This window comes from Podarcis liolepis (assembly GCF_965112155.1).
Source record: "Podarcis liolepis genome assembly, chromosome: 9".
Lineage (NCBI taxonomy): Eukaryota > Metazoa > Chordata > Lepidosauria > Squamata > Lacertidae > Podarcis > Podarcis liolepis.
The window spans coordinates 21,502,178-21,527,044 of record NC_139564.1 but is presented as its reverse complement, the minus strand read 5'-3'; the positions used below and the strand labels follow the sequence as shown (position 1 = coordinate 21,527,044).

The following is a 24,867-nucleotide window of genomic DNA, read 5'->3' as shown; positions in this document are numbered from 1 at the left end:
TGCCGTTTGAGGCTATGTTACGTAGACACTATCCAAATTTTCTTTGAGGGCTTGAACTGAAAGTTCCTTCCAGCTCTTTTTTTTCCATGGTGGGTGGAATTCTTGCATGTAGGCTGCAAATAATTTCTTTCAGGTTGAGAGTGCATAAAGGAAATGTCCCTATTGTTAAGAGCAAGGCCTGGAAATTATGCAAGGTGGGTGGAAGAAATTTAATAATGCATTGGAAAAGAAAATAAAGCACTTCAAACTTCTATTAAATACACATGGCAGAAATAAATAAATGCTGTACAGCATAATAAAATCTTGAAGAAATACACACACACACACTTTTAAATGCCCTCCTTTCCCATGCATTAAGTGAAGATGTTAGGTTTTGTTTATTGTTTATTTGGCTTGCAAATCTTGCAGTTTTGTTATTAGGACTTTTTTCTGTTTTCTTTTTTACTGCCTCTTGTGGGCAGGTTGTGGGAAGGAAGCTAGATAATGACACACTTGATTAAAGCGTACAGATTAGAAAGATGATGAAACGAAGGAAGCACTTCCTATTTGTGCTACTACTGGCCTGCACAACTTGTGACCCATAATACATAACACAGTGCTTTTGGGTGGTCTTCATATGCCTTATCAGTGTTGCTGTAATCCTTCAAACAGCCCTGAAAGGAGAGTATTATTTTTCTAATAATTGTATGCCATGAGGCTAGGATGTGGTGCCCCCTTCACAGGATCACATGGTGAGTTTGTGGCAAGAACTTAAACAAGGACTTAAACATGGTGAGTTTGTGGCAAGAACTTAAACAAGGACTTCTGATTTGTACTAATTTGTACTATGTATTATAGCATACCTGCTTCCTGACAATCCCAGGCAAGCAGCAAAACAAGGGGGATATAAGAGTTATTTTTTCTTTTCTATAATTTTTTATTGAGTTTTTGATACTTTTATACATATAAAACATAACCATTTCAAACATTAAAATACAAGATTCTTTTGAACCTCCAGTCCTCCTTCCCTCCCTCCATGGGTTCCATATTTAAATTTAAATTTGCTGCATCTTTTACCATTATCCATCTATTATATAAACATAATTACCATAAATAATTCCACATTACAAGTGTCATTACACCCCTGCCAAAGATTTTAACTGTTTACAGTGGTCATTTAAATAAATTACAAATTTACTCCAGTCTTTAGAATATACTTGATCTTTCTGGTTTCAGATTTTCCTGGTCAGTTTTGCCATCTCCACATACTCCATCAGTTTCATCTGCCATGCTTCTTTTGTTGGAATTTCTCCTTCCTTCCATCTCTGGGCTGGTAACATTCTTGCTGCCGTTGGGGATATATGAGTTCTTGGTAGATAGGTAGTTGTGTAGCTGAGGGGTCTACATTTGTCAAAAGTGGAGAACCTTTGCTTAGCCAGCAGAACAATAATGCTCTGTCCGCAGTGGCTTAATATATATATATATATATATATATATATATAGAGAGAGAGAGAGAGAGAGAGAGAGAGAGAGAGAGAGAGAGTAAGTACTGCCCTTGCAAACTGGTCTCCTTTCAGGGTATGCCATTCAGCTTCAAGGGAGAGGACATTTTCGACAATGGTGCCCTGGTTGTTGAATGCTCTTCCCAAATAAATCTTCCTGCCACCAAAACTTCCATCTTTTTGGCACCAGGTGGAATCATTAAATAAATTGTTATTCATTGGGTTTATTAGTTAGAATCGTCCCAGGGCACCATGCAATAGCTACACAGCAAATGTCAAGGCCGCATGTGAAATGCAGTCAAGTCGCATAATAAAGAACACAACATTAAAATCACCAGAAGACTGTACTCATAACAGGTTTCAGGCAGCAGTAACAGTCCATCAGGGCTTGACCAATTCAGTGACTTCTAATTTACTCAGTCACATTAACCTGTGCAAATGTCATGGTGGTTTTAAGGGTCTTGTCAGAAGCTTTTATCGTTGCTGTATTTTATTGTACTGATTGTATGCTACATTCCACACTAAAATCCAAAAGGATGAAGCCCGGTATATAAATGTTTTATATCTTGTGCTTCTAGGGAGTTTTGAGGATCAAGTGTTTGTCTCTCCCCCTGCCCCCAATAGCTGCATTTGCCTTTTTGAGAGAAGTAGGGCTTTAACTTCAGATCAGACTTATTATCATCCCCATCGGATTACAACTTCTAAAATATTTGGAGAATATCTTGTATCTTGCTTTCGTTGGTGCATGCACACACGCACAGCTCTTTCATTTCCCTTTGTACCTGTTCATCCCACAATTACAAAGAATGTCGGGCTGTCTGAGTCTTTGAAGAAATGGCAAAGGATTTTAAAGCAATGTTTGGTAGGGGAGAAAGATACAAAGATGGGAGCCAAACCTGAAGTAGTTTTGAAGTCCTCGAATTTGCACAGCCCGACCTTATTCCTTAGTCATCCAAAACCTCAAGGCTTGAAATGCCAGCTGGTAGTGAGAGTGTTTTCATGCAGTTTCCCACCATAGATCCTCTACTGGAAGCCTTGCGAAAGCGGCTGATGTTCAGAAATTTCCAGGCTGACTTCCAGGCAGAAAACAGTGTCTTGAATTTCATATAGTGAGTTATACGGTGTAAGAACAGCTACTAGCAATTTGTCTGTGTACTGGCTAGTAAATACAGGCTGCATTGTGCAAACACACACACATAAACACAAGTATATATATCACTTGCCACTGAAAAACCCTTTCCATCAGTCTTCAAGTGTGTTAAAGGGAAACAGAAATCCCACAGCCCAACATTCTGTTCCATTTGTGCTCTGGCACGCTCTGAGTTGAAACACTGGCTATTATGAGTCAGATAATGTCCTGGGATTTCTGGAAAAAAGGTAAAAATACAAATTTTCCTAATTGTTCTTGTAATTGGAAAGTGGAGTACTACATGTACTCCTGCACATTCCTTAACCAATCTGATATGCTTGACAGTGAGTGACTGGTGCAATGCTTATTGGGACTGAGATAGCCCAGTCGGTAGAGCATGAGACTCTTAACCTCAGGGTTGTGGGTTCGAGCTCCACGTTGGGCAACAGATTCCTGCATTGCAGGGGGTTGAAACAGATGACTCTCATGGTCCCTTCATACTCTACAATTCTATGATTCTATATTTCATACTGGGGTAATGGTGTAGCCTTATTGGAGTTCACCGATTGGGTCTGCGTTGCTCCTGGACAGGAGGAAGGAAGTCAAATGACACCGAGGCTTGGTTCAGAGAAAGAGTTCTTTATTTCTGCTCTCCGGAACAGCAGAAAGGCACCTGCATGGTGTGTCCACAGCAAGTCCAAAGAAATGAGAAATTTCATGCAGTATATATATCCTCCAGGCACCCTCTTCCTCCTTCCCCAGGAATCCAACCACGTCAGCCTATGCACGCAAGTTGACATCACATATGTTCCTGCTCCGGTATTCTTATTCCTTCCTGTACTTCTGACCATAAAAGGGTATTCCTGTTCCTACTCTTATCTTGGAACAAGAGGTCACCAACTCCGATAACACACTCTGGCACTGTTCCCGTACTAGGTCTGTGCGTCAGGACGTAAGATAAGACCTAGACATGTCATCCCTACTCCACTGAAACAGCCAAGGTCATCCTTGCTGTCACGAACTGATAAAGGAGAGGGTTCTGAGCACTTGTTTATACAGCCGGGTTTTTGCTTATACATTGACTCAGAGCTCAAGTTAATGGATTTTAGCTAAGGAAAAATAGGGATTTTGGTGCCCATTTCAAACTGCTTGCACAGTCAGTTTTGGGTTTGGGAAACCCATTCCTTCAATGGTAGTTAGTGTATGTCAGTGCTTCCCTGTATGAAAGATTTGCAGCGCATAGAAAACAAGTGTGTCACTTTAGGGATTAAATCTACCCACTTATGTAACTGGAATGATAGTGGGTATCAAAATAACAAGTGAGAATCAGTGTATGCGGCCTTCCAGAAGTTGTTGAAATGATTACAGCTCCCATCAGCCCCAGCCAGAATGGCCAGTGGTCAGAAGTTGTAGTCCTGCAATGTCAGGCATCCCATAGGTTTTGCATCTCTGAGCTACACCAGCACTATTCATGGTTCATTCTAACTAAGAATTAAGCCTTTAATCAATTCAATTTCAACTCCATGCCATACACCAGATTTCTCAGCCAGGATTAAGAGACTGGTCACATTACACTTGTACCAGGGTCCTAAGAAGTATTGGTCATGCTTCCTCTCAAATACACCATGAAAAGTGGGGACTTTGTCAATCTCGGGAATTCTGGGTAAATATTTGAGCTAATCAGGCCCGTGCAGAAATTTCCCGTCATTGACAGACCCAAATGAATCCTAACTGCATGCCTAATTGCAAAAAAGATACCCTCAGTTTCTCAGACAAGGTAAGGTTAATGGACATTCCTTCAAAGACAAGGTGGGTGAGCCATTTGGAAGGAAAACACGGCAAGTATGAATATTATCATATTGTCATGTTAAGAAATTGGTAGTATATGCGTTGGTAATGAAGCCTAGAGATGATGAATGAGCAGATGACAAAACAAAACAGTAGTGTAATTGGGAAATATTCAGCAGATGGTAAAAAGAAACTTTCATGTTCATGTGATTCTCTGATAACAAATTAGTATATATATAAAAAAATCAGGCAGAAGCAGGCAGCTACTTTGTCTGTCCTTTAGATATGTGACCATTTAACCTCAAAACCACAGTTCCCTTTTCTTTGAACCATAGAATCATAGAGTTGGAAGGGACCACAAGGTTATCCAGTCCAAACCCATGCAATGCAGGAATCTTTTGCCCAACGTGGGGCTCAAACTCACAACCCTAAGATTAAGAGTCCCAGGCTTTAGCTACTGAGCTATCCCAGGCCAATTGAAATGTTCTGCTCCTTAACGTTTTAGTAAGGGCTACAGTTCAGTGATGAAGCAAGTGCTTTGCATAAAAGAGGTCCTGGGTTCAGCCTACAACATCTGGAGTGTCTGGAGGTGGTTGGAGGATGGATGGCGGCTAACAGATTGAGGTTGAATCCTGACAAGACAGAAGTACTGTTTTAGGGAGACAGGGGGCAAGCGGGTGTGGGAGACTCCCTGGTCCTGAATAGGGTAACTATGCCCCTGAAGGGCCAAGTGCGCAGCCGGGAAGTCATTCTGGAAGCACAGGACAATTCTGTGTCCAGGGCAGCTGTCTACCAGCTCCATCTGGTACGCAGGCTGAGACCCTATCTGCCCGCAGACTGTCTCACCAGATTGGTGCATGCTCTGGTAGTCTCCTGCTTGGACTACTACAATGTGCTCTATGTGGGGCTACCTTTGAAGATGACTCAGAAACTACAACTAATCCAGAATGCGGAAGCTAGACTGGAGACTGGGAGTGGCTGTCGAGACCATATAACAGCAGTACTGAAAGACCTACATTGGCTCCCAGTACTTTTTCGAGCACAATTCAAAGTGTTGGTGCTGACCTTTAAAGCTGTAAAGGGCCTTGGCCCAGTATATCTGAAGGAGCGTCTCCACCCCCATTGTTCAGCCCGGACACTGAGGTCCAGCTCCAAGGGCCTTCTGGCAGTTCCCTCACTACAGGAAGTGAGGTTACAAGGAACCAGGCAGAGGGCCTTCTTGGTAGTGGCACCTGTCCTGTGGAACACTCTCCCATCAGATGTCTAGGAAATAAACAACTATCTGACTTTTAGAAGACATCTGAAGGGAAATTTATCGGGAAATTTGTAATGTCTGATGTTTTGCAATATTTAATGTGCTGTAAGTCACCCAAAGTGGCTGTGGAAACCCAGCCAGATGGATGGAGTAAAATTAATAAAATTATTATCATCATCATCATCTCCGGGTAGGGCAGAGAGACACCCCTGTCTGAATCCTTGGGGAGAGTTGTTGCCAGTTAATGTAGAGAATAGTGGCCTACAGGGGCCAGTGTCTGGCCTGGCAGCTTCCTGTAACTTACATGATCCCATTTGCTAAAGAAATAAATTGACAACATCTCTTGGAACACTACTCCATCTCCCAAAAACTAGTTGTGCCTGTACTTCACTTTAACCTCCCTGATGTCCACATATTGGACTCAGTTTCAGAATAAGGCCACTATTTGAACTAATTCAAAGATACTGTGTGTCAGTAGCTGTGTGTGCTTATTCTAGATAGCCCAGGCAAGTGCTTATAGGGAGTGAGGGCACATAGTCAGTCTCTATACACACACCTGCTTAATTAACACTGACTGGGATAGCAACAAAGGGAACCCTTCATTTCTTCATATTTACTATTTCCTTCCACTGCTTAAGAAACAGTTTCAGACAGTATGAAGAGAAGAATGGAAGGAAGGTTGCATTCTGGGAATTGGAGGGGTGGATTAGGATTCATTGCCATCAGTTGTTGACTTGCTCTGACATAGAAGAGAAGTGTAAATCTTAGCAATAGGTGGGTATGTCAAATTCTAAATAATTGCATTTAACAATGCTACAGTTGTTGTGGTCACAATTTAATGACCATTACCATGTGGAGCCTTCATCATAAAAGATATTGTGCATTTTCCAGAAGCCTTCAATTGAATCAACACAAAACACTTTAATTAAGCCTCATAGCATCTTTGAGTGGTAAATCAATATTATGATATGTAATCTGTCACATGGATAAATATGCTGAGATACTTGGAAAAATGGGATTCCTGCCTGAGGTCACTCAATTAGTCAGTGACAAAAAGGAAAAGAAAGCTAGCCAGATGGAAGTCCTTTCACTGTTGTAGGCTATAACCACAAAAGAAATGAAAACACCCACTGAAGAATATGAAGGAAATGATTCAACACATTAATGAGAAGCCACGGTGAATGGGCACAAGAAATAACGAAGATATCTCTTGAACAAAAGAACTGCATGTTGCAAAGAGCAGGGGCTGCTGCCAAAAATGTCAGGTTTCCCACTCAGTTCCAGAACATCTAGTCCTGACTATACTATGCACTGGGTTTCTCCAGGCCCACCAGTGGCAGTCAGTGATAAAAAGTTGGGAAAAGTAATTATTGTATATATAATAATTGTATATATAGTGATAATGTTAAAGTATGGGTAAAATGAGATAGATATTACAGAGGGGGACAAGGTTGGGGGCAGCATGAGTGCCAAATATGTCTCTCTCAAAGTAATATCACTTATTGTGTGTCGCACCCGTCTGAGCAAGTTAGAAAGTTATCTGAGCCTGCAAACAGCCATTGGATTTCTATGTTTAAACAACAACGACCAACTGGGATGTCTCACATGTCAGCTAGTTTGTTTATTGGAAAGTGAAGCCTTATAAGAAGAGGAGTGACAGTAGAAAAATTCAGTGGTAGGAAGTCTGTGACTCACTATGTAGTGACAGGCTTACACAAACCAGAAGAAATGAAGGGGGGGGGAATCACTGCTTTTCAGTTCAGGGAGACAGTTTATATGGTGCAACGAACACATTGTTACATACTAAGGGCATCTTTAAGCTCTATGTGTTGTTTCGCTTGTATGCTTAAGGTATGGCTGTCCACTTTGGGAAATTTGCTTGTGCTCCTACAGCTCTGGCACTGTGCACACTCTACACCATTAAAGCACATTTGAAGAATATTCTCTCCCTCAAAGAATTCTGGGCATTGTAGTTTACCCCTCAGAGCATTGCAATCCCCACCATCCCTTTACAAACTACAATGCCCATAATACTTCGAGGGGAGAAAATGTGCTTTGAATGTGCTTTAAACGTATTGTGTGTACACAGCCAGAGCTGTGAGCTAAAATTCTTTGCTGTGTATTTAGTGAAACAGAACAGCCTGTACTTCCTTCCAGAAAGGGTGGATTATTGGGCAGTTTCATAGTACATGAGTTAGAGGTTTGCTTGTGGCTGCTTGCATCTCCAGCAGTCATGTGATGCCCCTGGGCTTCAGGCATGTTGGTATCCAGTCTAAAAAAGCATTTTCTGTTGAATTAAACTCAGTTTACTGTTGTGAATGGCTAGTTTAGTACTATGTAAGGCTTTGCCCCCATTGTGTGTGCTCCTCATTCTTTGTCCCATGTATGTCTTACTGGGTTTAGAATACAGCTTAGTCTGTTATATACTGAGGTGTATAGGCACCTGATTAGTTTTCTCAAGAAGCCACATGACTTTTGCAGGAGATATAGTGTGTCTGCTACACTCAATGCATCAGGGCCAAATCTTGCTTCTGTACCATTGTTGTTGTTGTTTAGTCGTTTTGTCACGTCCAACTCTTTGTGACCCCATGGACCAGAGCACACCAGCACTCCTGTCTTCCACTTCCTCCCACAGTTTGGTCAAACTCATGTTGGTAGCTTCAAGAACACTGTCCAAGCATCTCGTCCTCTGTCGTCCCCTTCTCCTTGTGCCCTCAATCTTTCTCAACACCAGGGTCCTTTCTAGGGAGTCTTCTCTTCTCATGAGGTGGCCAAATATTGGAGCCTCAGCTTCAGGATCTGTCCTTCCAGTGAGCACTCAGGGCTGATTTCCTTAAGAATTCTGTACCATACTGAGTTTTAAGAGTTGCCAGGTGGATGCAGGGAGTAAATCAAATTTGTCCTGAAGTGTGGTGCTTTTAAAAAGAGTGATGGCCTCAGTAGAGGGAGCCCGAGAAGGTGCTCGCCCATCTGCCTGCCTGCGCCCAAGTAAGCAGGCTGCGTCTTGCATCCCAAGCAAGCAGGCTGCCTCCTTCCTTCCTTCTTTCTGGCCTCACCTCCTGCCCACTCCCTCCCTCCACAGCCCAGCCACCCCTTCTTATTTCAGACAGCATGATATATTACTGAATTACAATGGTTTGCTGGTGATATATCACAACGTTGAAAACCGGATATCGCCAGCCCTACCTTGCACAGATCGTCATGATTGTGCCTCCTAAGAAGCCATCCTGAAATTAAGCCTCCTCCCCATTTCAAAAGTTAGAAGGTTTTCCCACACAATTACGGTCTTCTCCCCTGCTAGCGTTTTTGTTCTTTCTCTAAATTGTTTGTTATATGCTGTGTTTCTGGATGTTTCTTTTACCTATGGAAATGTCCAATCCCTCTTCTGAATTTTAAAAAAGGACTGGAAGGAGTGCTGTAGGTTAATGTGCTAGCTTTTGTTAATCAGCATCTCATGCATGAAATAAAGCCTCTGGGAAGCTTTTGTCCTCATTTTTTCCAAGTATCTAAAGAAGAGATGACTTGGCAATAAGAGTAGCTATAGGGCTGCTTAAAAGAGAGCAACTTCAAAAGTTACATTTTTCTTTCTCTGTTCTCCAGTTCACGTTTGCCTCTCTTTCCTCTGCTCAAGTCTCGTTTAATTTTGTGAGGTTTATATGTGGTGAATATTATCTACCACCCTCCCTTCTCTTCACCGCCCCCCCCCCCGGCACACATGCACTACTTAAGGAGTTAAAGTTGTCTTTAAAAGAGCATGAAAACATTTTTTGATTCTCTCCAACATAAGTGAGATAAAACAAGAGAGAGCCTATCAAGAGCATCACAAATTCTTTTTAAAGGCCCATCTTGGTCAGCAGTTAAAAGGAATAATTTGTCAGATTCCGAGATGACAGAAACCTTTAAAAACCAAATGATGGTTTGTGTTGTTTGTGTATTTGTTACATTTATATCCCACCTTTGCGTAAAAAGTGTCCAAAGCATTGTCTGAACTTACACTAGTTTACAAACCATAGTTTTGAAGGGGCTGTCAAGCAACAGTTTGTGCTAGCTGGTGTTGTGCCAAACTTTCACACGCCATTCAAAGGGCTGCTGGAATGAAGGAAAGATTGCTTTGAAAAGGACAGGTGGTAGCTGAAATTTCTCAACAGAAAATTTATATTTTTCCATTTCCTGCTTATAGTGTGCATGCTGAGGTGGTTTTGTTCAATCCCAAAAGCATTTAGAGAAAGTCTTTCACTCACTCAGTGCAGTACAGCTCATTGCAATGACTCCCGGTGAGGCATCTCTTCTTCAAATGGGGAAGACACCAAAGGTTTGGCACAGCACTATTGCAAAGTTTGCTGTTGTCTGAAATCACAAATCCTTGGAAAACCACAGTTAAGGTCATTGCTTCACCTCAAAAGGCTGCTGCATCATGGATATAGAAGTAAATTATGAAAACAGAACAAATGAAAAATGAAAGCAGCCAAGCAACTCTTCAACTGTGTTTTGCCTGCTGTACATCTAGAGAATTGAATCATGTTGTTGGGTTCTTTGCTTCCATGCTGAAACAACAGAATTTCCTCTTCCTCTTCTGTGTCCATCCAAGCCCCTGGAGGAGACCTTCTAGAGCAGATTCTGGGGTTGCATGCAGAGCGGAGAGGAGATGGAAGTCCTGTTGGAGTGCAGCATTGGACACAATCCTGAGATTTTAGTAGAGTTTAGTAGATCACTTACAGATTTTATATCATACAAAATTGTTTTATTTCTCCACATAGCTTTGCAGATGAATTTCCTTTCATAAAATGCTAATCAAATGCTCTGTTTAAACAGCTATTTGGCAGTGCTGATAATTGTACGATATGCTTTCCTAGCTAATTAGTGTTGTGCTGTCTACCCAGTTGGGTTATTTTTTTCCTGAAATGGTTTTCCTGGGTTTTAGAGAGCTTGGGAAAGGGGTGGGAACAAATTATGTGAAAATAAATGTCCACATTATTTAATATTAAGAAATATTAAAACATCATGATGACTAGTTAAGCCAAGCTTGCTGTAGAACGTACACAACACACAGCTATGAAAAATGTTTGATAGTTTTGGTAAGCTTCTGAATGAGCGGGCATTGTAATTAGAAAATGTTTTAATATTTAAAAAAAACACTTCATATATGTTGTCTTTTGTAAAACAGAATGCACTCTTCATCCTTAATCAGCATCATTCCTTTCTTCTTCTTCACAGTGTGTGCTGTATTTGTGGGCCTTGAAAATTCTTTATCCAAAAACACTGTTTTTACTGCGTGGGAATCATGAATGTAGACATTTAACAGAGTATTTCACATTTAAACAAGAATGTAAGTATGAGTCAAAATTACTTCTTTTTCTAATATTCTTTTTGGAGATGGTAAACGTCTATTCAGGGTTAAGACAAGTAAACAAAAGCCATCTTTAAACCTGCATTCAGTTTAAAGGGAATTATGCTCATGAATATCTGCAATATGATAGACAACTTAGTCCTCATAACCTTGGTGTACGATCCTTGCCCAGACAATCATGCCTTGCCCAGACACTTTACCTTGTTGCTCTGGATACAGGACTGCAACATAGAGTTCTACTGTCCTGTGTTTGTTCCAAACCGCTGTGGTCTTTCAGCAGAGTGATCATGATCCAAACAGGGTAGCACATGGGCCCTGTTTCGCTGGAGGGTTAGTCTGATGGCCATCTGATGGCAAGAAGGAATTGACAGGCATTGGGAGTTTAGAGAATGTGACAGGGCAGTAGGTCACACCTAGGAATTGGAGGTAGAAACTTAGGACCATATCATCATCACCATTTCAGTGATGGGTCAGGGTGGGCTACAACCATTTAAAATTCAATATTAAGAACAGTTTAAAACAAATTACACTAACAGGAAAGAGGTGCACTTAAATAGGGCAGCTACACATATAGTTGGCCCTTGGGTCCAGAGTAGGGACAGGGTTACCAGCAGTCGGTCTTTCCTCACCTGGGTACCAACCTCTTTTTTCATGTTGTCTGCTCCACAACCACATGCACCTTTTGTCTTCAGAGCTGCATTAAAATCCACAGTGGCCACATTTGGGAAAACATGACCTACAGAACAATGTACAATGACATTTCCTTTACAGAGTGGAGGATAAAAAGGTTGTTAATTGACTTGAACGATTTGTAATTTACTGAGTTTTTAATATGCATATTTATAAATTAACATTTCAAATTAATTGAACAATCTCATTTATTTCATAATGATGTTTCTGCAAATCATTAAGAAGATGTGTAGTGGTGGTTTCTATACTGACCTACCCTTTCAAAGGGCAGGAGAATATATAATAGAATCTAAAATGAAATTATAGCACTTTGGAGAAACCTTCTAGGATGACTAGAGAACTGTTGATATGGTGGGGTTTTTTTATATATAATGTGACTTTAAATGTTCATTAGTCTCCATGACATTTAGCATTCATGATTTCATCATTTAAGATTTGCTTAATATTTATCCATTTAAAGGATTTGTATGCGGCACTTTTGCCTAATGGTGTTCGAGGAAGCTTAATAAAATCTTTTAAAACTAGAAAATATCATAAAACAAAACGGCAAACAGAATGAAAAGGCCAACTACTCTAAAATGATAGACGAAAGCAACTAAACAACCAATTCAAAAGCCTTTCATGCGAAACTGGACAGACAATCCTTCTGAACTATAATAAATTAAATTAAGGCACCAAAGTTAACTGCCAAAAACTCAAATGAGCAGATCAACCTTTGTCTGTTGCCTAAAGGAAGGTGACCGGTTCATCCACCCTTGCACACCAGCCTAAATTCTGCAGGCATGGTCAACTGGGAAAGGTTAGCTAATGACTATCTTTGCTGCCCAACAGGTTCTGACCAAACATCTTTACCTAAATACCATGAATCAGTAGCTCTGAATATCAACCAAGTCACAATCAAAGCAGAGGATTTGAATGTATGCTAGACACCCTTGCATTGGTGGTGGTGGTGGTTGGAAAGGGGGAGTGGCAGTGTTTGCGTCCCCGTTTTCATAGAAACTTCATCATCTCTCCAACGGAAGCCCATAAATTATTTACTTGCAAAGGTGTGCAGAAAATATATGGGAAGAGATTAATATGTCAATATTAATAATTTAGTCTTTGAGACTAAAAGCTGGTTCTCACAGGCCCACAGAATTTAGGTCCGAATTCTTTAATACAGTATTCTCCCCTCTTCTCAAGTACTTTTTTCTGATACTATCTTATTATCCAAAAGGTAAAATAAAGTATTCAGAACGTGTGTATGATGCCTGCATGGATGCCTTTGACTGCCTTCCCTTGGCTGCTCTGATGAACCAACAGTTCCTGTGTGTTCATGGTGGCCTGTCTCCAGAGATCAACACTTTAGATGACATCAGAAAAGTAAGTTTGGATAGCACAACTCCAAAATGCCACTAAGTAAACTTTGCTTTGCTCCAAATACCATCTCTCATTTTTTCCACTGTTGTCATATGGGAGAATTAAAAGTGAAGGGTTTCATCCAATGTCAATCATCCTCAGGAGTGGATTTATTGAAATTAATGGGCATGGCTAACTTAGGTCCATAAATTTCAGTGGGTCTACTCTGAATAGGATTTAGTTGAAGACAACCCAAAATGTTTGTCTTTTCTCGTTGCACTAAAACTCTTCTTGGATTGTCCTCCTTGGTAGTTGTCCTAAAAAGTAAGAAGAAGAAAATAACTTCACTTAGCTCACTTATTTAATGTGGCAACTGCAGAAATGGAGTTAATCGATCATTCTTATTTTGCTTTCCAAAAAAATTGGTTTTGTTGTGTCTATGGGGTTTTCTGTTGAATACTCTTCTATACATTAGTCCTTTACTCCAATACAGCTATGGTTATGCAGGTATCTATGCTTGGCTATGTCATCCAGAATATGTATGTGTTGACAGGGTGAGTATGCTGTGTGTACATGCAAATCAAATTTTCCATCTGTGGTTCCCTGTGATAACCTTTGCAGAAAGTTGCTTCCCTACACTGATCCTTATCTTGATCAGAGTGCAAATAGTTACCACCCCTGTTGACAACTTGTCATGTTTAAACAATATGTTGTTGCGTATTCAGCGATTGCTGGGATGGTGGCGTTGACCCAGGGGTGTGCAGCGATTTCCAATAGCTTCAATAGTGTGAGATCTGATTTAGAATATTTATTTGACTTCAGGTTAGTAAACTTTTTTTTTTAAAAAAAAAAGTTTATATTAATTTGATATTCTATATAATATCTGGAAAGTTTTTTCCATCGTCAGATTATTTGAACTGAAATAGGGGGAAATAATGATAAAGCACACTTTAGATAGCATCGTGTGAGAGTACTTAGGATGGTACATACCGTTCTATCCACCCATGAAGGGGAAAACCAGATGGCAGATGGCCCAGCTCTGCCCAAACAGTTAACGTATTTTTCGCTCCATAAGACGCACCAGACCATAAGATGCACCTAGTTTTTGGAAGAGGAAAACAAGAAAAAAAATATTCTGAATGCCAGAAGCCAGGACAGGAAGCGGGATCGCTGCACAACTTATGGGATAGCCCTGGCTTATGGGATAGCCGTGAGGAAGCCTCTCCCGGGCAAGGGGAGCCTTCATCCCCTGCCCGGGAGAGGCTGCACACAGCTAAGGCTCCCCCATGAGCCACGCTCCCTTTAAGGAGCGCACAGAGTGTGCTCCCCCGAAGAGCCGCTCCACACGGCTCTTTAAAGGGAGCGCCGAGCAGAGCCTCCCACCTGCATTCGCTCCATAAGACGCACACACATTTCCCCATACTTTTTAGGAGGGGAAAAGTGCGTCTCATAGAGCGAAAAATACGGTAGCTACCACCAGTAGTCCTCATGACAGAGGTAGCCAGAGATAGCCTTGAAAATGAAGTGTTTGAAGCAGGGTACTAGAGGCTTGGGATCCACTAGATCCTAAGCTTCACATTCCCCAATCCTTGGTACCCTCAGCTGCACCAGCCTGGAGCTGGTATATCAAACGAGCACGCTTCCAACCTTCTGTCCGGCAAGGCTTTGATTGCAGCAGAGGATCTGTTGCTCTGCATTTCCCCAGCCCCTAGTGAGGATTGCTGTGTCAATGTGGTTTACATTTCTTTTCAATCAAACAGAAAAGCTTTGCTTAGAAATTATTTTCTTTCAAATACTTGTGAATGGTTTCAAGATACAGCGATTCAAGAGCATAGTTTACATATAAAGAAAAATGTAGGCATGGAAAACTGTGAACATAGTAATTTTATCATACTGAAAAGAAGTCTATGCATTGATACTAATATTAAATATGCATGCATGCTTCCTAGTAAGGGTCACCTGAAGAAAATGTTTGATTTGATTAGCATTGTAGCCATTCATTGTGTTATGAATTATTTCCCCCCAGGAAGGGGATGGTTTTTAGAAATGGGGGGGAAAATGCATTGTATAACATTCTCCACACCACATCACTGTGGCATTCATTACCCATAATCTAGAGATGACTTTTTGGAAACTATGTTACTTTTCAAAAGCAATAATTTACTGCAATTTTGGTGGAGCTTGGAGCTGATGGTCAAAGCCATGAATAAAAACTGATTTGCAAGCTGAAGCAAGAGCTGTTGCAAGAGATATCACACAGATGCCTGCTTCTTCTACTTAAGTGAGATCTCAGTAGCCTTATTAAGCTATTCAAGACATACCCTGCAGTGATAATTGTGCAAGGCAAGAGGGTAGAGCCTCACACAATTATCACTCTGCATCCATTGTGTGCCTGCCCTCATGCCCCACACTGACCTCCTCCCAACGTACATTTGGGAACTTGTCTTCAACGGGACAGCATACCAAATGTGATTTAACTGTGAGAATGCAACGACTGTGAGCTGAAATCTTGAGAGGGTGCAACCTACAAAAATTAGCAGACTGCTTTGCTGCAGACATTCTCCGAAACATGTGGGCAATATTGAGGAGGGCATTATGTGGGGTGTGGCAGTGAGGGCGAGACAAGTAAGTGTGACCCCACTCTTCTGCCTCACAGTGTTATTACCCTGTATTTTGAATGCCCAGATAAGGTCCCAGGAGGTCCTTCTGTATTGGAATGCTGAGTATATGTTCCTTTTAAGTAAACCTTTATGTTGGTGTGCATGTGTTGGATGACATCTCATTCATGGGGGTGGTCCAGAGGTCTGTGTGATGCAGATTACCCACTGCAAAACTGGCAAAGTGCAATTGATTTAAAATGAAAGCAGTCGCTTGTAGTCTCCTCCTCACAGCCAGGCTGGAGAAAGAGAGGAATCTTTAGGAACTCAGCTCCAATCTGCATAGCCCACATCTGCGTATCTCATCAAGATTTCAGCTTCCTCATGCAGCAACAGAAACATGTCTGCTTATAATGAGAGGTGTGTTTACTTTCTTGTTCCTCTTAAGCCCCTGGTTACACCTTCTTTTGGAGGGCAGAACTGTGTACGCAGCACAGCTTGTCTTGGAACCCCTAAACTAGCCTGCTGCCTAAAGAGCAGTAGAGATGCTATCACATCACCCATGTTTAAATAAGATTCAGCACTCAGACCAGTTCAGTTCTGATTTGGAACGGAGTGGGATTGTGTTGTCCTTTGCCTCAGGCAACAAAAGTCTTAGGCCAGTCCTGTTTATGCATGCTCACAAAAGCATGCATAAAGCCACAAAACTCAAGAAAAATTCCAAATAATTGGTATAATTACAGACTGTATGCTGCTCCCAAGAACTCTTTCCACATGAATTCCATTGACCTTGTTTGGATGCAGTACCAAAGCATAGCGCATGAATAGTTATGTGCATGAACATGCACCCTATTCCATCTCTAAATCTCAGGTAGACTGTCATCTGTCAGTCCAGTTATGACCCCCAAGCAAGATGTGTGTGTGGCAGGGAGAGAAGTAAAGTTGAGGGGCATAACACTTCTTCCTCTGTAGTGAATGAATTCATCCTGTCTCAAGATGAATTCCAAAGGGTGAGGGTTGCAGTGCTTTTCTGTGCACAGTGGAGAACCTGCAGTAAACATCCAGCTAAGGGCAGGTTAGTGAAGAGTTCCTGTTCAGCAACAGATTTGTTTGTTCACTGTGTTACTTAAGTCAGGCAGACAATGGTTTATTTACAGCAGTGATGTCAGCATTTAAATAATGTGTGCAACTCTGATTTTAAAAGTATTAAATAGCTCTATTATTAAAATGCATCTAGGGAGTTTTTCAGTTGATGGAATTGATTTCCTTTGCTGTTCCTCCTCTCTAATCAATGAGATAATTGAATTTACTATGTTTTTATATATGCTGGAAGCTGCCCAGAGCAGCTAGGGCAACCCAGTAAGATGGGTGGGGTACAAATAAATTGTTGTTGTTGTTGTTGTTATATATAGAGGGATCACATTCAGCTATTGACGGCTGAGTAAACGGGATCACTCAATTAATTAATTAATTAATTATCCAAACAGAGATAACCTAATTTCTGTTGTCTATGCTCTCATAATCTCTAGGTTAGATTACTGCAGTACGTTTTATGTGGGGCTGCCTCTGAACATGGTTCAGAAATGTCAGCTGGTGCAGAATTCAGTGGCCAGGTTGCTCACTGGGGCAAGACTGTTTGAGCATATAATGCCAGTCCTGGCCAAACAACACTGGCTGCCAATTCGTTTCTGGGCCCAATTCAAAGTGTTACTTTTGACCTATAAAGCCTTAAATGGCTCAGGACCACAATACCTCAAGGATTGCTTCTCCCCATATGAACTGGCCCAGACCCTGCAATCATCACTTGAGGTTCTTTTTCATGGACCTCCTCCTATGCAGTGGCTCTCTCCGCTTACATTGGGAAAGTAAGTCAGAGTTTCACAAACTTGAGTCTCCAGCTGTTTCTGGAGTACAACTCCCATCATCCCTAGCTAGCAGCTCCAGTGGTCAGGGATGATGGGAATTGGTTCCCTGTAATCTCAATTCTCACAATGAGGGAACCACCAGAAGGCTCTTGGAGCTGGATCTCAGTGTCCGGGCTGAAAGATAGAGATGGAGACATTTCTTCAGGTATACAGGGCCAAAACCAGAATTCATTTTGCTGTAGTGATGAGGTTTAATCCCATTTTATAAACTGCCATAACTATATTCTATGGTTGCGCATCAGTTTGGGGCCAGCATGCAATCTTGGGGCATTATGGTTGTACCAGGGGAACCACCCTCTGTTATGGCTCTGAGTTGAACTGCAGGAGGGGTGGGAGTCTCAAGACCAAAGCACGGTAATGCTTGTGTGGTTACACTGTTGTTCCTAAATGTCAGTGCCAGATCTTTCCCTCTAGCACCCTTAGCCTTTCTCTTCGTCTTCTCTTTTTCTTAGTTAGATCGATTCAAGGAACCACCTGCGTATGGACCTATGTGCGACATCCTGTGGTCAGATCCTCTAGAGGACTTTGGAAATGAGAAGACTCAGGAACATTTCACTCACAACACAGTCAGGGGGTGTTCATACTTCTACAGGTGAGGATGCTTTCTTGTTTCATGTGGCCTCTGCAGATGGTTGTGGCTGCTTCATAAACCATCGTAATTGTGCCTTGAGTTGCATAGATCTTGAGTTCTGCCTTTTAAAAGAATTGAATCTCTGTCTAAAAACCAAAATTTCTTCCATTGTGTTTAAGCAACGTGTGTACCTATTGAGGTTCTGTTTCAACTAAAATACATATGGACTCGCACATGAAAATTCAGTCAACAAGAATGATTATCACTCAATGTGATAGTGGCAGGATCCGACATGGGCTCTGCCAGTTCCATATAAATCAAGGAGGACTGGAAGGAAATGCATTTAAAATGCAGCAGAGGGAAAAGAGGGACCTGCATAGTTTCCCCCCATATTTACATTTTGCACTGAAATTTCTTCTCCTCCACTGTTTTTCCTTGCAGTGGGGCTCCATGCCTACTCAAGAAGTAATTTCCCCCTTCCCAGCCCTTACATAAGGAATTAGCAGTTCCTCACTCACTCTGCCGTTAAGCCCTAAGTCAGGGATGGGGAACCTGTGATCCTCCAGATGTTGCTGAACTTAAAAAGTCCCCTCTTGCCTGACCATTGACCATCGTGATTAAATTTGAATCTAACAACATCTGGACAGCCACAAGTTCCCCATCCCTGCTCTAAGTCCTAACAATGTGATATCTTTTGAAAGGTTTTGAATGTTGTTATGGTGAGCAAGTTCATAAAATTGTTTATCACTAAAGCATTTTCACAGGGTAAAAGTCACTAACGTTACTTGTGTGTTGACAGATAAAGTTTCCTGTTACATACATATATAGTCCCTTCGCAAAGATTGCTACATTCTATTGTAGAGAGAGTTGAGACTTATACAACCAAGACCCTTTCTTCAGTTAGCTAATTGGTTGACTACAGATCCTGCCATTCCCTTTTGGAAGTTCCTTTGCGGGCAAAACATGCTTTACTAAATGGCCTGAATTCTTTATTGTAGCATTGAGATTTGAGTTTTAGGGAAAATCTGCATTTTCAGAAAACAGGAATAATGGCAATTACATATGTTTCAGCAAAAAAGGCTTTAGGTTACAAATAAATACTTAATTATCTTTTTAATTGGAAGCAATTTCACTGATCTTTATTAGGATTGTTCATGTGTTTATGGGTATCGTAGTTACAGCAACTGCTTTAAGTGATATTCCTGAAGATGATGACCTATTGTGGGGCAAGGAGGAGGTTGTATCTTTTAGGAAACACTCTAGAATCTGCAGTTTTCCTCAGCATAAATTTCCTCAGCACATTAATTATTATTATTATTATTATTTTTATTTATTTATTTATTTATTTATTTATTTATTTATTTATTTATTTATATCCCGCCCTCCCCAGCCGAAGCCAGGCTCAGGGCGGCTAACAACAATAAAATAAGACAACATTTTAAAATCATTTCATTAAAAAATTACTTCAAATCAAATTGATGGCAACCATTGGGTAGAGTTCTGTGCAGATTGCCAAAGGAGGGAGTCAGGCTGTGCCCTGGCCAAAGGCTTGGCGGAACAGCTCTGTCTTGCAGGCCCTGTGGAAAGATGTCAAGTCCCGCAGGGCCCTAATGTCTTGTGGCAGAGTGTTCCACCAGATCGGAGCCACAGCCAAAAAAGCCCTGGCTCTGGTTGAGGCCAGCCTAACCTTTCTGTGGCCTGGGACCTCCAAGATGTTTTTGTTTGAAGATCGTAAGTTCCTCTGTGGGACATACCAGGAGCGGCGGTCACGTAGGTACAAGGGTCCTAGGCCGTATAGGTCTTTAAAGGTTAAAACCAGCACCTTAAACCTGATCCTGTACTCCACCGGGAGCCAGTGCAGCTGGTATAGCACCGGGTGAATGTGAGCCGAGCAGGTCAAAATATAACAAGAATCATAAGTAAACTTCTAGTGAGTTCCTTAAGGGGCAATATATTATTAGTTTTGTTGTTGTTTAGTCGTTTAGTCGTGTCCGACTCTTCGTGACCCCATGGACCAGAGCACGCCAGGCACTCTTGTCTTCCACTGCCTCCCACAGTTTAGTCAAACTCATGCTGGTAGCTTTGAGAACACTATCCAACCATCTCATCCTCTGTCATCCCCTTCTCCTTGTGCCCTCCATCTTTCCCAACTTCAGGTTCTTTTCCAGCAGGGAGTCTTCTCTTCTCATGAGGTGGCCAAAGTATTGGAGCCTCAGCTTCAGGATCTGTCCTTCCAGTGAGCACTCAGGGCTGATTTCCTTAAGAATGGATAGGTTTGATCTTCTTGCAGTCCATGGGACTCTCAAGAGTCTCCTCCAGCACCATAATTCAAAAGCATCTTGAAATCTTCCTACGCTGAGTGTTGGCTATGCTGTCTAGGGCTGATAAAGTTGTAGTCCCAAGAACAGCTGGAGGCTATCCCAGCCTTACCACATACAAAATGAACCTACTGCTAGTGAAAATACAGTTGAAATGTTAAGACTGTGATCAGTTGTGTGTGCAAAATTCTACAGCAAATCTTTCTGTACTCACAAGAACACAAAGTTAAGCTAGGACAACCTCTGTTTGCTAGCACTCAGAATCTTGAAATATATATTCATTAATATCCACCCAAATTACATTTTTACTGGCACACTAATACCATAATGCAATGTACTGCAGTGCATAATGTGGTTATTCCACTTCTTCAGTCATCTGAAACAAAGGAATAATACGCTATGACGTGCGTAAAACACTTCATTATTTCCTCTAGAATAAAGGCTTTCAAGCATTGTTTCTTCAGGGACCCTTTCTACATTGATTTGTCTGCTGAGAAGCAACTACATGTAAGCCGCAGAAATCCTTCACATTACCTCCAGAAAGTTCTGGGGAGTTATTCTGGCATGAACAGTCAGCTTGTGAAGGGGATGCTAGCGAGGCCTATTGGACCTCACAATCGCCCACATGAACTGAAAAGGTATTGTAGAACACAGTCAAGACTGGTAGCGGTACATTTCAGGGGGAAATTTCAAATGATGAGGAAAGCTGCCTTTTAGGGAATGGTTCGCCTTTTTGATCTTCTCATTGAGCAACCTCTGATAAGATTGTGAAGAGGTGCCGCACATGATCACAATCTGCAGTTCATGGTACATGCAGCCCTTACTGCAAAACAGATTGTGTACTTCTGAGTTTAAAACAATTCATCTAGCACCATGAGCCTAACAGAAAGGACTCAGTCCTTGTATTTAGCAAAACCTCCAAACAGAAGCTTAATCTATATTATTGTTTATTTACTTATATATGTTATTTGCTTGATTGGGCTTTCCTTGATCAGAGGTAAAACTCCAAACCAGCAGTCTTCTGAAAACTTAAAGCGCTAACAGATTTTTTGTGGCATAAAGCTCAAAATAAATCTGTGAGGTTCCACCAGGTTGTACTGGAACTGGGTAATTCAACTACCCTCCCAGAAGTAAAACCCAAGAAATTTGATGTAAACTTCAGGCCAGCAGATAGGGTGCCTGGAAAGGAAGGTGAAGGCCACAAAGCAAAAACTTGTATCAAAGGCCAGAATTTTATTTTGCCCCACCCCTTTTGCTTCTGACTCTATCTATTTAACCATAAGAAGTGGAATGACTCTCTGCCTTCTGTTGAAAAGGGTTCCCCACCCCTAGCCTAAAGCAAGAGCAATAACGTCTACTTAGGAATGCAAGAAACATCCAACTGGTTTACATTTCGATGCAGATTTATCTAATTTGCAATGCCTGAACCAATATGTGAATCGAAACTCAACTGTCCTTAAAAATTTGCACTTCTCTGAATTTTGCAATGCAGTTCTTTTTTTAAAAAGTGTACAAAAATGTGTATTTTGGTGAAAATCACTTGCAAACATCTATATACCGGGAAATGTGTACAAATTTTCCTGGTGCCAAAAGGTCAAACTGGTGTAGAAATGGAGATAACTGAATTTAAGACTGGAAAAGATGAGAAACTGAGAGGAATTAGAATTGAAAAAAATCACCCATCCCTACCTCTACTTGAGTAAATATACAGATGCTCTCGGTTTTCATGAAATATTTGGTTTGCTGAAAAATTGCATTTTAGTGAAATGCATCCAGTTTCCTTTTTTAAAAAAAACCTCTTGCTCTGTTCATTTTTTAAAAAGAAAGTTCATTCTGATCTTTCATATCTAACTGCAAGCTGGTTCCAAAAGTACATCTTTCTCTGCTTTGTGAGTTTTGTAATTTTTTTAGCTACCGTATTTTTCGCCCTATAGGACGCACTTTTTCCCCTCCAAAAATGAAGGGGAAATCTGGGTGCGAATGCAGGCTTTTGCTGAAGCTTGGAGAGCGAGAGGGGTCGGTGCGCACCGACCCCTCTCGCTCTCCAGGCTTCAGGAAGACATCCGCAGCCTAGGCAGCCCTGCGGGAGGTCCCGCAGGGATGTCTAGGCTGCGGATAGCAGCCTGCTTCCCAGAGCGTCGGGCGCCCTGAAGCAGAGCGCCCCCCGCGCCAGGCAGACATCCGCAGCGTGTGGAGCCTTGCAGGAGTTCCCCGCAAGACTCCCCACGCTGCGGATAGCAGCCTGCCACCTGGCGGGTGGGGCGCCCTGAAGCAGAGCACCCCCCGTGCCAGGCAGACATCCGCAGCGTGGGGAGCCTTGCAGGAGTTCCCCGCAGGGCTCCCCACACTGCGGATAGCAGCCTGCCGCCCCGCAGGGGGGGGCGCCCTGATGCAGAGCGCCCCTCGCACGGGGCAGACATCGGCCAGCCCCACAAGCTCGGGGGACAGCAGGGAGGCGCAGCGCCACCATCCCGCTGTTCCTCGACCTGGTTCTGTTTCCCCGACCTGCTTTTGGGGGGGAAATAAAGGGGAAAATGTTTTCCTTTATTTCCCCCCAAAAAACTAGGTGCGTCCTATGGGACGAAAAATACGGTAACTGATATATTAGCAAAGTGTTTTCACAGGACCTCTAGAGTACTAGGCATAATATTTACTTGTTATACCAAGTTTGTAGCCTCACTCGTTATACCACCACCTTGTGGCTTAAATAATTTGGACTACAAATGATTTAGTTTGATCATAAAAGAACAAAAGCAAAACAACTAACTTTAGTAAGTGGAATATATGCATTTTATGCCTTTGAGGATTATGTATTTAAATGGTATTGGACTCCCTCTTTCAACATACTGCATCAAATGTAGTGGGGTATATAAGTATGTAAAGCTGTAGTCGCACAAATTCAGCAATACGTTAAAGAGAGAACATCAAGCCTTTAGTTTTAGGAGGAGGGTGGAGAGAGGACGTTTGTGCAAGCATGCATGCAAATCATAGGGAGCTGCCTTATACGATTGGCCCACCTGGTTCTCTATTCTTTACACTGACTTGGCAGTAGAAGTTTCAAGCAGGCTGCCAACCTTTTCAAAAAACAAACAGAATGTGCATATTTTATGTCAGACTCAGTTTTTATTTTATTTTTTAGAAAAAGCTGCTTTAGGTTCTTGATTTCATAGTTTCTAACCAATCACTGCTATGCACAGTCATCTGCTGTAAAGTCTCACAACCAGTTTTTCTTGAGCACCATCCAGAAGGAAGATTATTTGTTTTAAAAATGTAGTACAGGAACTTAAAATGTGAGCTCACACATTTTTCAAATTATGCGCAACTACATGTGACCAGTATGTGAGAGGGATATGTAATATACCAGTTTACCACATGAGGGAGCTGCTGACATTTTGTACTTGGGCATTTCTATTCTGTTTGAGCATACAGTGGTACCTCAGGTTACAGACGCTTCAGGTTACAGACTCCGCTAACCTAAAAATAGTACCTCAGGTTAAGAACTTAGCTTCAGGATGAGAACAGAAATTGCTCAGTGGCGGTGCGGCGGCAGCAGGAGGCCCCATTAGCTAAAGTGGTACATCAGGTTAAGAACAGTTTCAGGTTAAGAAAGGACCTCCAGAACGAATTAAGTTCTTAACCCGAGGTACCACTGTATTGCATATGGTGGTAGAAGCTCAACAGGACTCAGATGAAACAGTGGTCCAATGAAGTTTGACCAGGCCCTATTAAACCCCTTGACTGTGGTCTGATTGCTCAGTCACAACAGCTCTTCTTTTAAGTCAAGACAAAACTTTATTTGTTTTATTTATACAAGTATTCACACACTGCCCACTCATGTACAGTATCAAGGTAGTGTACAATAATCTATGCAAATACAATAAAATATATAATAACATAAAACAATACAGAATAATTGCAAGAATGGTTGACTCATCTGAAAATAGAAATGAAGCCACTGATGAGACGTAACAGCAGAAAAAGTTCCTTAGGAGACACCTGAAAGTTAGGAGCAAGGATGCTGGAACAGCATTCTGCAGCATGGGGCTGGCAACACTCAATGCCTGACTTCTAGCTGAGGCCAGCCAAGCTTCTGAGACATGGGCAACAACTAACAACACTCAAATCAAGCCATCACTTGACAACCCCAAACTGCTTCACTCTTCACTGCTTTCTGTTTGGCTTGCCTGCCTGCCAGGCTCAGCAGTCTGCCTCACTTTTCAACCTCCTCTGGAATGGAAGTATCGTAGGGTCTTCTGCATGCCGACCTGGAAGTAAGCCGTACTGAACTCAAATGGGATTTACTTCAGAGTATGCGTGCATAGGCTTGAGCTGTAACTGGGCACAGACCTGTAGCCATGAGTGGAGTCCTTGTCAACTAATTTGCATATCAGACCAAATGAATTTGATTATATTAAGGCTGTTTGTTTG

The 24,867-nt window shown here is 41.8% G+C and overlaps 1 protein-coding gene across 6 annotated transcripts in view; it reads left to right on the top strand.

Annotated features, from left to right (window-relative positions):
- Nucleotides 1–24,867, top strand: part of PPP3CA (protein phosphatase 3 catalytic subunit alpha) — a 189,697-nt gene that overhangs the window by 122,072 nt on the left and 42,758 nt on the right. For all 6 annotated transcript variants that reach the window (XM_083459240.1, XM_083459238.1, XM_083459236.1 and 3 more), the window contains exons 4-6: nucleotides 10,868–10,979; nucleotides 12,907–13,052; nucleotides 18,003–18,142. In XM_083459240.1, coding sequence (XP_083315366.1) covers nucleotides 10,868–10,979; nucleotides 12,907–13,052; nucleotides 18,003–18,142 — 398 coding nt within the window. The remainder of the gene's footprint in view (nucleotides 1–10,867; nucleotides 10,980–12,906; nucleotides 13,053–18,002; nucleotides 18,143–24,867) is intronic.